Below are 13,275 nucleotides of genomic sequence, written 5' to 3'. Positions count from 1 at the left end.
GGAGCTTCCCTGTTGCACGGGCCCAAGGATTTGAGCCATCCTTCACTGCTTTCCCAGGCGGCAGCAGGGGTCTGCATGGGAAGTGGAGCAGCTGGGATATGAACCAGCGCTCAAATGGGATCACAGCGCTTGCAGGGGGAGGATTAAACATTTGACCCAGCATGCTAGGGCCCAAGGGCTGTTTCTACCCCTTGAGGTGGAGATGAGGAAGAATACTGGGAACCCAGTTAACTCTGGGTTTCACATAAATGAAACATTTATTTATTTTTAGTGTAAGAGTGTCTTGTGGATTTTTAGCATTAAAATGTTGCACGGAGACACGATTATACTGAACATTTGTTCATTGTTTTGAAATTCAAATTCCGCTGGCCAGTCTCCATTTCCTATGGCAACTCTATGAAGGAAAGACCAGCTTTTTAAATAAATGACTTCCGCCAAGCCCTGGGATTAGGAAAAACACAGGTCACAGTGATCCCCCCGCTCCCCCCCAGCGAGGAATGAGTTTGGTCTCTTTCATGCCAATTAAGCAATCACAGACCCTGTCAGGAATCCAACCCCATGACTATCATGGGACTCGAGACCAAGGAAAAACTAGATTAAGAGGTCTCTCTCTCTCTCTCTCTCTCTCTCTCTCTCTCACACACACACACACACACACACACACCACGCACGCACGGGTCGTCGGCTGCGCAGTGTTGCCATCAGGGAAGGTAAGCGTGTTTATTTCTTATGCTAAGCGGGTCCTGCTGTTACAGAGCAGCGTCAGGGGATTCTCGGCCCGTGGTCGTGAACACTCGATTGCCCAGGACGTCCCCACCCCGCTCCCCCGCGATGTTTTTAAGCCTCTAACTTTGGGTGGGGGGCGTGGCGCTCCTCCTTGGAGACCCTCTTCGGGGGCCTCCGGTAGCGCCAGGAAGCGAGGTGAGTGTTCAGGGCGCAGGTGAGACGCGTCCTGTTGGGGTTAGGCGCGTTCTCCCGCCGCCTCAAGGGCGGTCTCTGGAGTGGGATGAGCAGCGGGGGGCTTTGCTGGCCCTTCGCCATTTGCAAGGGCAAAAAAAAGTTTGAGGCGGAAATGGACACAAGTAATTGAATGTCCAGTTGACTTGCGCTTCTTGTCTGTGACTGAGTTCACTCTACCCGAGACACATAGCGAATTCAACCATCATTTCTTTTTTACCGCCGGGAAGGGCAGATGGCACCAATCAAGCCCTTTTCCACCCCCTGAGGAAAGGGGTTGCCTAGTGAAATTCCCAGTCGGCTCTTTCACTCGTCCCTGTCGTCTGAAATCCGAGCTGGGTGCAGGAGGCTCCCACCTTTGAAATTCACCGGGGCGTACCTGGTTGGTTTTTAATGGGCACACTTGGATCATGGCCATGGCCATTTGCAGGTGCTATAGTTCATCTTTTTTTCCCTTAAATCCTAGCCATAGAGCTTGAGCTCTAGAGAAATAGAAATTGGTTACAGGAGAGAGGAAAACAAATCGTAAGACGTAAGCTGCTCCAAGGCTTTCTGGGCTGATGTTGGGTGTGAGGTTTATGGGCAAGCCAGGCACCTGCCAGGGCTGGCTTCCTTTGTTGGCAAGTGGGAGTGAGGATGCGGTGGTTGGCCACCTTGCTTCAGGCACTCATGGTGAGGCTCAAGCTACATGTTACGTTATCATGGGCGGCGGTTTGTCCTGAGATCAATAATAGAGGGCCACTATAAAGGCTCAATGGGCCAAACCCTCTGCCTGCAAATGCCAGCATTCCATAATGGCACCAGTTCAGGTCTCACAGCTCCACTTTCTCAGCCAGCACCCTGTTTATGGCGTAGAAGAGCAGTTAAGGATGACTCGAAGCCTTGGGTCCCTCACCCACATGGGAGACCCACAGACGCTCCTGGGCTCCTAGTTTCAGATCAGTTAAGTTCTGGCCATTGTGACCTTTTGGAAAGAACCAGCAGATGGAAATCTTTCTTTCTCTGTCTCCCTGTAGATCTGCCTTTCCGATAAAAACAAACAAATAAATATATATGTATATATATATATAAAATAATACTTATGAGGAGAAATAACTCTTGGATTATTCACTGTTGCCCTGGGTCAAGGAAGGCAGCGAATAAACAAAAATCCATTTTTAATGTTTTTTTTTCCATACAAGATTAGGGTATAGAGTCAAACTGAAATCAAATACTAAGTCAATTTGAAAGTCTTCTTTTTGGTTGGCAGCTGCTTCTTCAAGTTTGATTTCCAGGTAGCAGAAAACGGCAAGAAAGCAGAGCTGCTTCTCAAACTCATGAAACTAGTGGAAACTAGGTGCAAATAATTCACAGGGAATCCAGTCTTAGCTGAGCGTGGCTCCCCTCTGGTGAGAATGCATGCGGGTCTTTGGGATAAGATGAGCAAAAACGCTTGGGTTGTGCTAAATCATGCCCATGTGCCCCCTTCTGACAGGTGTCCTCTGCCCTGACCCCTCATGATGCCAACGAAAGAGGCTCACTTCATCTACAGCTACTCCAGGAAGGGGCATGGTCACGCACACATCACAGTGGAAGAGTAAGTTCTACCCAGACCAGAGGTGTTCCCAGTTTGCTGTTTGCTGCCACAGACTGCTGGTGTACCCTAACACATGACTGTCTACCCCACTGCTTCATGTTTGTCACACTCTGTAGACAGCTGAAAGCCTATAACAGCGTGAGGGATCCCCGTGGTCTTTCAAGGGCTCTTCTGAGGCCAAGCAGGCAGGGGATAAGGATGGTAAAAAGCTGAGTCTTACCATTTTTTTTTTCCTGCATTCTTGGCTTTTGGGCCTTCATGGTAAGCTTCCAGTTTGAAAAAACAAGCAAGCAAAGATGGCTGTCTCCGATCCAGATGCCTCTTTAACTCAAGCATGGTCTTGTCTTCCCTAGTCAGGCTCCTGGGTGGTCCGCAGGCCATGAAAAATGTTGTCCAAGAGTCAGTGAGGATGAAGGCAGGTGTGGGTGACACCCCCCTGCAGACTGACCCCCGAGTGAAGATGGTATCACAGCCTTTGTATCATCACTTTATCTGAAAAGAAGAGCAGTTTGTTCTTGTGAGTTGGTTACATGTCAGTGTCGTGTGATGGAACATTTCCGAATGTTTACCGAATTTACAGATGTGCTAGGTGCTTTGCTAATCGCAAACATTGTTCTTGCACCATCCGGAGCGGGGAGTCAGGCATGAAGATGCCATTGCTAGAGAGGGCACATCAAAGCTGCAGGCACATTCTCCCTGCCAGTGCGGATGCCAACAGGACAGCAAGGAGCTGCCCTTTGGACCATCTTGTCTGTGCTCTGTTTGGAACCCTTTGCAAAGAGTTATGGGGAGTCTCTACTGGGAGCCAGGAGAGGATCCAGCAAGACGTAGAACTCAGCGAAGGTGCTGACTTCGTGCTGGGGTTTTTTTTTCTCAGAAGGCCCTGTGGGATTTCCTGACGCCCATGGGATAGCTCAACAGGCCCTTATTTCTCTCGCATGTACAAGAGTAAAGTGTGCAAGGCTCATCAGCTGCACGCTCTTGGGTACTGCCTTTGTCTCCTTGGTGGAAGGTAGGGTGCCACGACCTCTGTGCCCTGCCAACAGAAGAACGGGAAGAGGGGCTAGGACCGTTGATTATCTTGTCTCGCCTTCCACACCGTGACATTCACTCTTGGTGGGGTCTTCCTGGCCATGCAGTAAATGAGGAAAGGCCTTGAGAAGTCAAGCGGTGTGTAGCCGGACACGGTGGTGGTGGTGATCACACCCAGATCTGCTTGCCTCCAAGGTCCGTGTTACGCAGCTCTACGCTACAGGCCAACAGAGGCAAGCGTCTGCACTGACCTACCTTGGGAGTGGCTAGGGCAGAAGTTCGCATCTCTCAGAGTGAAGCTGGGGCCTGAACTACTCTTTGTTTAAGGTCAGAAGTTATTTAGCTCATAGGCTGAAAATTGAGTTACTCTTTGCCTTTCCTCCCAGCTGGGAAACCCAGCGGTAAGATTCTATGCATGACCTAAACCAAGTTACCTTTGGGTCCAGTCAGGGGGACAGAAATAAGCGAAGTGTTTTGATGTTCGTGTAAGGAGCTGGATAAAAAGGCACAAGGATTGAAGAGGTAAAGACCCAGAAGTGACCTCAAGCTGTGAGGCCTAGACAGAAAGGAGGGTGTCATCAGAACATGGAGCTGAAAGAAACTGGTCCGGCTGGCATTGTGGCACGGTGGCTTAAGCTACAGCCTGCAGTGCCGGCATCCCACATGGCTGCAGTAGCCAGGATCATGCTAGGCTAAAGCCAGGAGCCAGGAACTCCATCTCAGAGCCACATGGATGGCAGGAACCAGGTTTGTGCCTCTGTTGGCCTTTGGCATAGAGGCAGCCCGTTCCAGTTGGCGTTTGGGTGAACTCCGAGGGGCCTTGCTGTCCTGGACAGTGGATTCTTTGGGTGTGTCTGGCATGCTCTCGTGCTTTGTACTCTGGGTCATTTGGGTGGTTGCGAGTGCAACGTGACTGCCTGTAAGGAGCTGGAACAGGGTTCTGTTTGTCAGGATGTTCAAGGAGAGACCGCAGGGTGAAATTGCAGCACAGGCCGACGGGGGATGGAATCAGCTGCCCGCAGTCACAAGAGCCGTTTGAACATCCTCTGAGGCTCCTTTACTGTCGGAAGAGTACTCCTGAAGGGAAAACACTGCCTGGGCCATTGGAGGCCTGGGTCTGGCTCACACTGCAGTGCTCACTTGCTGGTGTCGAGGGAGTGTTCCTTGCTGTGAATGCCGCTTTTGGCACTTTCTTGCAGTGAAAACTTGTGAATTTTACCAGTCTCATGTCAGCTGCACAATGAATGTCATATTCTTTCCGGAAATTACAGTGAAGATGAAATGAAGCATATGTGGGTGGGCATTGTGGCACAGTAGGTTAAGCTACCACGTGAGTTGCCCATTTCCCAAACAAGCGTGATGGTTTGAGTACTGGCTGCCCTGAGTGTGATTCGGCTTCCTGCAAAAGCATCCTGAGAGGCAATAGATGATGGCTCAGTCATTGGGTTCAAATGGGAGACCCAAATAGAGTTCTAGGCACAAAATGGCCCAGTCCCGGCTGTTGCAAGCATTGGAGTGAACCAGTGGGTGGGAGGCCTCGTTCTCAGTCACTCTGCCTTTAAAACTGTTTTAAGATTTATTTTTATGAGGAAGGCAGATTTACAGAGAGGAGAGACAGAGACAAAGATCTTCTGTCCAATGATTCACTCCCCAAATGGCCGCAATGGCCGGAGATGAGTCGATCTGAAGCCCGGAGGCAGGAGCTTCTTCCGGGTCTGCTACGCAGGTGCAGGATCCAAGGCTTTGGGATGTTCTTGACTGCTTTCCCAGGCTACAGGCAGGGAGCAGAGTGGGAAGTGGAGCAGCTGAAACACGAACAGGTGAACATATGGGATCCTGACGTATGTGAGGTGAGGACTTTAACCATTAGGTGACTACATCGGACCCTGCTTTTAAAACTTTAAATTTTAAATAAATCATACATACTTGAAAAAGCATGCTTGGGGCCAGGTCTAATCCTAGCTCTGTCTTGAGTTAGCTCTGTGTGACTGTGGGCAAGAAATGTAACTGCTGCATCTATTCCCTCATCTGTGAGATGGGGGCATAGGTGCTGCTCAGTTTATACGATTGCTGTGAGAATTAAGGATGCTAATGCATGCAGAATATACAGCACAGCACCTGGTGGCAGCAGTTCAGTCAATGTTAATTTCCATTTCCTTTTGGGTGAGCTGAATTGGGGAAAATACTTTTTGTTGTTGTTGTCGTTACAACCAACTAATTAGGAGAAAGGATACTGCGGACTCAGTAAATACTCTATCCACACAAAGATCAGGTTATTTGGCAATTCCTGTGGCTGGAACTGGGTGCCTGGCAAGGTCAGTGAGCAGTACCCCTGTGGGTACACACCCGAGAGGCTTCTAGATAAGAATTTGTCTCTGTCTAATTGGAGCTGGAGGGTAGGGCATGACTCAGGGGCTCTGGGCCAGCAAGGTTCACACACGGAGAATGACTGATGTTTCATTCCAACTTTGTCTGTCTCTTGGACCAGGGCGGCGGGAATTGGCATACTCACGGTGATCCTGGCAGTTTTACTGCTCGTTGGCTGCTGGTATTGCAGAAGAAGAAATGGATACAGAACCTTGACGGTTGGTAGTTCCCACTGCTGGAAGCTTTGTAGATCCAGGGTTCTCCTTTCCATTCCTTTCTCTGATTTTCTGGAGCTTGGGATACAGTGCTCACCACCGTCTGTAGCTCTGATTCCTATTAAGGATGCATCTTGCACTTCTCCGTACTTCTTGTAGCTCTTCCTCTACCTCTCTGCCAGGGAGGAAACTTAAGGAGGAACTCTCCTTGTCTCATTGGTTCTCCTCACAGCAGCCTTGGGAACCCACCTGAAGGTTGCGTGTGGCTGAGCACTGATGGTCTGTGAGGGCCAGTGGAAGGATTGAGGTTCCTTGTGCAGCAAATAGCAGTATAGCAGACGCCTTGGACCTTACCAATCTTTTGGAAAATTCTGGCTAGTTCTGTTATCCACTTGGTGCCTACTCCTCCTGCCTTGCCTTTTCACGCCTTCCTTCTCTGGTTACCTGGGAATTCCAAGTTCTTGTGCTTACACTATACAGCCCAGGATATCCAACACGCCTCTAGAAATGGGCGCAATGAGAAAACAATCCTATCACCAGTATAAATTATTTGTTTTATATTTCTACTTAATTATTTTTTGAAGGGAAGATACAAAGGGGAGAAAGAAAAGGGGAGAAGGGAGAAAGAAACATTCTATTCACTGGTTTATTCCATTTGTTCACAACAGCCAGGGCTGGATCCAGAATCCAGCCAGGCCTCCTGTATGGGGTACAGGAACCCAGGCGTTTGAGTCATCACTGCCCTGACATTTGCTCCAGAGCACACATTTTCAGGAAGCTGGATTCAAAGCAGAGGAGCTGGGACTTGAGCAGGCACCCCTCTAAGGAATGTGGGGGTCCCAAGCAGAGACTTCATCACTGCACCAAGCACCCATCCTGCTCAGTCTCCCTCCTCCTTGGGGGTGGGGGTTCCGTGCGGTTGTTGAACGTTCTTCCTTTACCCACACCAGCAGGAAGCTAACCCAATGGCAATCCAGTCTTTGGGCACCAGGATCTCCCATGAGTGGGACGCTTCAGTTTAGTCCATAAACTATAACATCAGGCTTTAGTAACTCTACTTCAAAGCCAAGAAGCATTTCAGCACATGAGCGTACAAACCATCCTCTCTAGTGAGCAACAGAAGGAAAGAACGTTGCAATTCTCTGTTGTTCTCATTCCTGACCTGAAAGCATTCCAGGTTAATGAAATGTGAGGGGTGGCCGGGGGTGGGGAAGGCTTTTCCCAAAAGATGTGAAGTCCTATTCCACATTGAGCAAGCATTTCATTTGGGGATGGCAGTAGTCTATTGAGATGGCAAAAGGAGAAATGCAACTCTGGATTCTTTTCTTCGCTGCCAGGAGGGGCGGGCGATCTCTCATGTCTCTTGCCAGAAGAGCCGGCTTGTGGGCTGCCGCACCCACTGACCACGCTCTGCAGTGCGCGGACGGTTCCGGGAAAGCAGGGGGCGCTGCTGAGTGGACACAACTGGCTTAGGAAGTTGGGCAGGAGGGTCTGTCCCTGATGCCTCTCCGGAGTTCACCAAAGCTTAGGAGGGGAGAGACGTTTTCTGCAGCTATTTTTGTGAGAGAGATTGATCAAACCTGTCTTTGTCTGGTTTTTGTGTGTTAGGATAATGCTGCCCTCACAGCATAATTGAGGAAGTCTCCCCTCTTTCTATTATCTGCAAGTGAATTTACAGAATTAGCACAGTTTCTTCCTTCAGCATTTGGTAGAATCCATCAGTTAACTCGCCTGGCACTGGTACTTTTTGTTTTAAAAAGCCATACATTATTGACTTATTTTTTTATGATAGACATTTTTTTATGGAGTAGTAAAATATTTCAACACATACATAGCATGTGAACTAACCAGATAGTAACTAGTTTTTCCATTGCCTTACCTGTTCTGTTTGGGTTGACTAGCTCCTTTGGTTGTCCTTTTTTGTACGGTATGTAATCTTATGGTAGCTTAACTATGCTATGAAATATTAGAACCTGTGACTCCTGGCTGATCTTTGCTTCAGTACCTGCTTTGCCACCCTTCTCTTTCTTCCTTCTCCATTTTCCAATCTCTCACTTCAGATGGACTAATTTTTCAAAACTTGCAGAAGAGAGAGAACATATTTATGTTTCTGTCTGGCTTATTTCACTTAATCTCTTCCATGTAAATTGCTGTAAATATTAGAATTGCATACAGTTTTTGGCCAAATAATGTTTCATTGCGTATATATACCATATTTTCTTTTCCATTCATTGACTGATGGGCACCCAGAGTGATTCCATATCTTGACTATTGCGAGTAGAGCAACATATGAGATGTGCAGTGAGTACAGGTATCGCCCATGCAGACTGCAGTTTATTTAGATACATACTTAGAATACTGAATTGTATACCAGATGTTTTTAGCTTTTTGAGAAACTGCCATACTGTTCTTCATAATGGTTGCACTTATTTATATTCCAAACAGCAATGTATAGAAGTTCTCTTTTCACCGTATCCTAACATTTGTTTTTGACAGTCATTCTAGCTGGAGTGAAATCCCACTTTTTGGTTTTTTGTTTTCTTTTACTGAATGCTTCTTGTTTGTTTTTTTGAGATGATCACATGATTTTTACCCTTCCTTCTGCTGATGCGGTGTATCAATTTGCATATGACGAACCGTTCCTGAATCTCTGGAGTCCCATATGGTTATGGTGAATGATTGCTTTGATACATTCTTGGACTAGACTTGCAAATATTTCATTAAAAATCTTTGCATTTATGTTCATCAGAGATGTTGTAATTTTGTAATTTTTATTGCTCTCCTTTCTGTTTGGAATCCAGGTAATGCTGGCATCATAGAAGCAGCTGAGCTGGCAGTAGGGGTGTCTATTATTTCTGTTGTTAATCACCGATCCTCTCTCAACTGGGGCATGAAAAAGAGCCCTAATTTTTTTTCCTTGCGGATTCATGTGGATGATGTGCTGTTGTAAGTTTCATCCTCAACATTGCTGGGTCACTCCTTCAAATATGTTAGTAATTCACACACTGATTTTTACGAGGTACCGTCCCTTTAAACTTCATAAACTTCAGTGATGCTGCCATTTTTCCATCCAAGCATTACTATACATTTCATTTTGACTTTGCTTCAAATTTAGCAGAATTCGTGTTGCCCTGATAAGGACTTTTCTCAAGCCAATGTCATACCTTTATTATTTTCTTGAACTAGTTGCTGTTTAGGTAAGTTATAAATAGTATTTGTTTTGGTGCAAAAAAGGGAAATCCTTGCAGTTTGTACACATTTTACATTTCCTCTTGCATTTATTTGTAAACTTGTCTTTCAAAGTGTCTTTCTTGTAGACAACACATAGTTCTTCAATCTGTTTTGTGATCCGCTCTGATAATCACTGCTGTTCAACCAACATCTATAAGTTGGTATTTATTGTATTTGTTAGTGCTTTTGTTATTTTTTAATTCCTAAATTTGGTTTTCACTTTTTTTGGTCCTAACAGAACATTTTTTATGCTTTGATTTTCTCTTTTATCTTGACTATGTTTCTTTTTTTTTAATAAATGTTGAAAGCAGTTTTCTCTTGAGTTTGTATAAGTATATTGACCACTAAACCAAGCCCACTTTCAAGTTACACTGCCAGTTCACAAGGAGTGTGAGTCGCCCATGATGATAATCCTGTCCTTTCCCTTACATCATTGCTGCAATGCCCGCAAGAGTATGAGCATGCTTACACTGTTGCTGTTATTTTTTAACAAACTGCCTGCTAGATTAACAAAGGCAAGTTTCTTTTACCTTCACTTGTTCATTTATGTAGATCTGCATTTCTGACCTATATGTTTTTCATCTAACAGCTACTCTTAATATTTCTTGCAACACAAGTCTTCTGGCAACAGGCACCCTCGATGTCTGAGGGAAAGCATTCACCCTTCATTTTTGAAGGATACTCTTACAAGAGGCTCTTGTTGTAGAAGTACTGTTCCCCTTCCCTTCAAAATACTAACTATGGGTGCCAGGTACTGCACTTCACCTTCAGTCCCCACAACAACTCCGAGAGGTTATCTTCTTAAAACAGAAGCAAAACCTGGGACTGGGCGAGAAGGTGACTAGCCTGAGGACACATGGTAAACAAATGGAAGAACCTAGATTAAAATTCCACCGACAAAGGATGGGTTACCCCCCCTCCCCATTACTGGACTGTTATTTCTGCCGGCCAACTCACATTTATGAACTTACATTTCAGGACAAAAGCCTTCAAGTTGGTCTTCAAAGGACCGTAAAAAGAACAGTCCCACACGAACAGCCTGGACGTCAGGACAGCAACCTGGTCTTTCAAGAGAAAAATTGTGAACGTCTGGTAGGTTGAGAACCTTCATTCTAGAAGTTTTCTTGTATGGTGGCTTTAAATGCAATTCAATACAATTATCTCCAATTAAAAAGCAAGAATGACATGAATGTAGTCAATGCTACAGAATTATGTACTTCAAATGGTTACATAACACATTTGATGTTATGTACACTTTGCTGCAGTAAGAAGTCAATAAATACTATTTTTAGAAACAAAGATTTTTTTAAATTGTGTCCTCTCACATTCAGTTTTCCAGGGTTAATAATGAACACCCAGCTTCTATGTTCTAGAGGAAGAACTTGGCTCTGCATACAGCATCATTTCTTAAGTTCATTTTACATGGAGAGTTATGTTCATGCATTATGTAACCACTGGACACATGTTGCTTTGAATTATCATAATCATAAATTAAGATGTGCTGTAGTAATACTGTATATGGGAAATAATATAGATATTTCATTAACGAATTTTATATATAAGATTATATCAACATACTGAGTGAAATATTGTATTAATTTTACTTATTTCTTTTTAGTCTTTAGGAGCAGCTATTAGACATTTTAAAAAATCTTAAAAATTTTTGAGGTAAAAATAAAGACATTGAGCCTATTCCTACCTGTTAGTTCACCTCCCACTAGCTGGTTCAGCTGCAACAGGCAGGGGTCAAAGCCAGAATCCATCAGTCCAAGTGGGAGGAACCTAGTTGTGCCATCACTCTGGTTCCTAGGGTCTTTATTAGTTGGAACGAAGGGTCTGAGGCACGCATCAAGTCCAGGCACTCTGATATGACAATAAATCCCAGCCAGCCGTTGGATGGTCAAATCACTGGCCCTCTGCATGTGAGACAAGCATATCCCAACTGGCAGTTTACCAGCCAGGTCCAATGTCTGTGTTACATCTCTGCTGGACAATGCCAGTGCAGATGCATAACGGTTGAGTCCTGCCTTGAATCACATTGTCATATCTGATTCTTATCTTGTGAGTCACTAGCTGCGTGTGACCGTGGGCAAGTGACCTGATTTTTCTGGGCCACTCTGTAACTTAAAATGGAGAAAGTACTCCTGAAATTAGAAGGACCAGACAAAGGCTTGGCAGACTCACAGTTATCACCATGCCTTTTGGAAACAACTGCAAGGATCCGTGTGGCCAAGAGGCAATGTTTAATTGGTATCTTTGACCAGCACTTATGAATCTGTCAGGGTTTGGGACTTTGGACATGGATAATTCAGGGGCTAAACAAGCTTTTGAGGTTTGGATCATATTTTTCTCTCCTTTGTCTCAATAAAGATTCAACGGGGACATCTGTGAAACTTAACAATTACTGTAATGAGTGGAAAGTAGATATGAACGCTTACAGAAGTATGCACATGATATGCAGCTTTTATGTAACCCCTCCTCAAAAACATAGTCACTGTTGCCAAGCTTGTACTCTTTCTCATTCTCACAGGTTCCCAATGCTCCACCTGCCTATGAGAAAGCCTCTACAGAACAGTCACCACCACCCTACTCACCCTAAGATCCAGCAAGGCACCTGAGAAATGCTCAAATGATTTCCCTAATACTTTTGCTTGACATTAATTATAAACATCTTTTGCTTTGGAATGCTGTAACAGCAACCCACACTTCTAATCATTGGCCAATACTGAATTTCTTACTATAGCAACTAGCAGAACTAATCGAGTAAGGAAATTATAATGTTAACACTGTCAATAAACATTGCAACAAATACCACCTGTACCAATGGTAATGCTAATACATTTATGCTGTTATGTTCTTGAGAAACAGACTTGGATGTTTTATGGCCATCTGACTCTTAATCAAAATTTGGCCAATAAGGGGAATGTTGCTGTCAAGACTGTTGAATAATCAATCTTTTTTAACCGGAATGAACTGTATTCAGAAATGTTGCAGGTGAGTCTGCTATGGAGTAGTGCTCACACAAGACACCTCTACAGGCTGAAGACAAAAAGCTGATGAATGTGTACAGCCCATCAAGAAGAGATCAGCGATATCTTTCTGTTCTAAAATTCTATACTAGAATAATCCACTGTGAAGACCTTCTCTTGAAGCAATACACATATGAAGGGTCTTCAAGATGTTTGTGGGAAATAAGTATCATTTTAAAAATATGCATAGATTTCAAAACTTCTGGACTAAAATATCTTTCAATTCCATTTCCCCCTAAACCTTTTGAAGTACCTTCATAATGCATTTTTTAATTACATTTCACCTCAAGGTTCAATATTATCATGACAAGAATTTTGTTAAACTATAAAGTCGTAGAAGGACTTATGTAAAAGCTATTGTAGAGTTTGGCTGTTGCTGCTGTATTGCCTGAAATGTTCCTATAGCAATTTAGCTCCTTAGGACTCCCAAATTCTTCTCATAAGCACAAAAAAGAAATTGAAAGGATCAGAAGGTCTAATTTTTTTTTTTTTGCAAAGCAATACCACATGTGCACGCGCAAACACACACGCGCGCACATCCAATCTATGAAACCATACTGGAAAGGGTACCTGCCTTCTTTTGAGATGACATAGTTGATGGCAATTTTGAAGTGAAGAGGGCGTGGTGCTGAAGTCTTGGCCTTGCATGCTCTGGGATCCCATATGGGCAGCAGTTCTAATCCCAGCAGCCCTGCTTCCCATCCAGCTCCCTGCTTGTGACCTGGGAACGCAGTCGAGAACAGCCCAAAGCAGCCATTTGGGGAGTGAATCACTGGATGGAAGATCTTTCTGTCTCTCTTCCTCTCTGTATATCTGACTTTCCAATAAAAATAATTTTTTTTAAAAAAGTGAAAAAAGATAAAAATAA

At 44.8% G+C, this 13,275-nt stretch overlaps 1 protein-coding gene across 1 annotated transcript; it reads left to right on the top strand.

The window, feature by feature from the left end:
* The first annotated feature begins 654 nt into the window (after positions 1–654).
* MLANA (melan-A) lies at positions 655–12,009 on the top strand. Its single transcript, XM_040988878.1, has 5 exons — positions 655–710; positions 2,432–2,533; positions 6,054–6,150; positions 10,357–10,470; positions 11,909–12,009. The coding sequence occupies exons 2-5, from the start codon at positions 2,454–2,456 to the stop codon at positions 11,975–11,977; spliced, it is 360 nt and encodes a 119-aa protein (XP_040844812.1). The 5' UTR covers positions 655–710; positions 2,432–2,453; the 3' UTR covers positions 11,978–12,009.
* Positions 12,010–13,275: the final 1,266 nt, after the last annotated feature.

Source organism: Ochotona curzoniae, unplaced genomic scaffold (assembly GCF_017591425.1).
Source record: "Ochotona curzoniae isolate NIBS_2020 unplaced genomic scaffold, NIBS_Ocur_1.0 contig_50, whole genome shotgun sequence".
Taxonomy (NCBI): Eukaryota; Metazoa; Chordata; class Mammalia; order Lagomorpha; family Ochotonidae; genus Ochotona; species Ochotona curzoniae.
Note: the sequence above shows the minus strand (reverse complement) of the source record. Positions and strands in the feature narration are given on the sequence as shown.